This window comes from Haplochromis burtoni, unplaced genomic scaffold, assembly GCF_018398535.1.
Source record: "Haplochromis burtoni strain Fernald_Lab_line unplaced genomic scaffold, NCSU_Asbu1 Contig_742, whole genome shotgun sequence".
Taxonomy (NCBI): Eukaryota; Metazoa; Chordata; class Actinopteri; order Cichliformes; family Cichlidae; genus Haplochromis; species Haplochromis burtoni.
Genome location: NW_024583103.1, coordinates 17,145 through 18,727, shown reverse-complemented (window position 1 = coordinate 18,727; position 1,583 = coordinate 17,145). Strand labels below are relative to the sequence as shown.

The 1,583-nt window shown below is 37.5% G+C and overlaps 1 protein-coding gene across 1 annotated transcript in view; it reads left to right on the top strand.

The window, feature by feature from the left end:
- Window positions 1-1,116: 1,116 nt before the first annotated feature.
- Window positions 1,117-1,583, top strand: part of LOC102301820 (zinc finger protein 708) — a gene marked incomplete at its 3' end in the record, with an annotated part of 9,344 nt that continues 8,877 nt past the window's right edge. The window contains 1 exon segment of the mRNA XM_042215517.1: window positions 1,117-1,583. Coding sequence (XP_042071451.1) covers window positions 1,396-1,583 — 188 coding nt within the window.

Here is a 1,583-nt window from a genome sequence, read left to right as displayed (position 1 = left end):
AACTTGTGTTCATACTGATATGGTACCTCATGGTGTTCTGTCCGTACTTCATCTCCACTCTCCTCTTGGTTTCTTTATATCGACACAGAACCACAGGTGAATCGTTCATTGATCAGTCAATATGCTGACAATTAACTCATCTCTCTCTGAACTCTTCATGTGTGTATTCTGTTTTTATTTTATTTATAAAAACATATATATTATATTATTTATATTCTACTTTTCTGACTGCAGGTCAGATGCTAAAGTCTCATGCCCAGCCTAAGCATGGATTTGACAACAATTATGATGATGGCATCCATGCTGTCACCACAGAGCATCACTTTTGATCTTCTGCACTAAAATGTGTTTCTAAAAAGAGACTTGACCTTTAGATAGAGCTAAAGATCAAGTCTCTTTTTAGAGTCACATTTTAGTCCAGCTAAGGGTTACTAGAGCCTATCCCAGCTGCCACAGAGTGAGAGGTGGAGTACAACCTGAACAGTTTGCCAATCTTTTGCAGGGCTAACAATGAGAAACAGACAACCATTTACAAATGGAATTTTGAATAAATAGTTAACCTAACCCCACTAACTGCATGTCTTTGGACTGTGGGAGGAGCAGGAGTACCTGGAGAGAAACTCCAAAAAAACAACAACCACAACACAGATGGCATATTTGAACCCACGACCTTCTTGCTGTGAGGGAACAGTGCTAACCACTGCAGTACCTTTAAATTGAAAGCTTTTACTTTGTGCATTGTATTTGTATTAGTTTTTATGTTTAGTTTAGTTTAGTTTTAGTTTTTTATTTATTTATCTTTTTTTCAACCTTTTGTAGTCTTTTGAATCCTGTATTGGTTCATTTTGTTGTTCTTTCATATCATTGTTGTAGTTTCAGCTCTAAATACATTTTTATTACATCATTAAGTGCGAAATAAAAATATATATTTGTATGTTTCTGTAGTTATTGTCATTACTTTATTCACTATTTCTATTCTTTTTTTCTCTTAATAAATTTTCTTCGGACTAGGTAGTGTGTCTTTACAATATGTATTTATCCCACATTTTATTCGATTTCTTTTTAAATTTTACAGTTTTATGCAGCTAAAATTGAAAATGATAAAGAAATTGCAATACATTGATTAAAAAAACTTTGAAGATCATTTTACGTCATTTTCATATAATGATGTCTCGTTTTTTTTACGTTCTCACTGATTAAAGCTTATTACGGCTTCTGTAAAAACATCGACGCACAAAAGAGGACGGCTGAGGTGACCCGGGAACTTTTGTGACGGTCTCTGTTTCTAGTGGGAGAAAATGAAACGGGCACCAAAACCGGAAACGCTCTCAGATTGTAAACAATGCTGCGAGTGACTAAGTATTTGATATAAACATTAAAGCAGTGGTTGCGGTGATGAGCAGAAACACAGCGGACCGTTTGGCTGACATGTCTAAAGCCGAGGAACTGCGGGAGTTTGTTACAGAGAAGCTTGCCGCCGCCTCCCGGGAGATCTTAGCGGCTGTGGACAGACTGGTGGCCGGGTACGAGGAGGAGGCTTCGGGCTTCAGACAGGAGATCGACCGGCAGAAGAGACAGCTGGA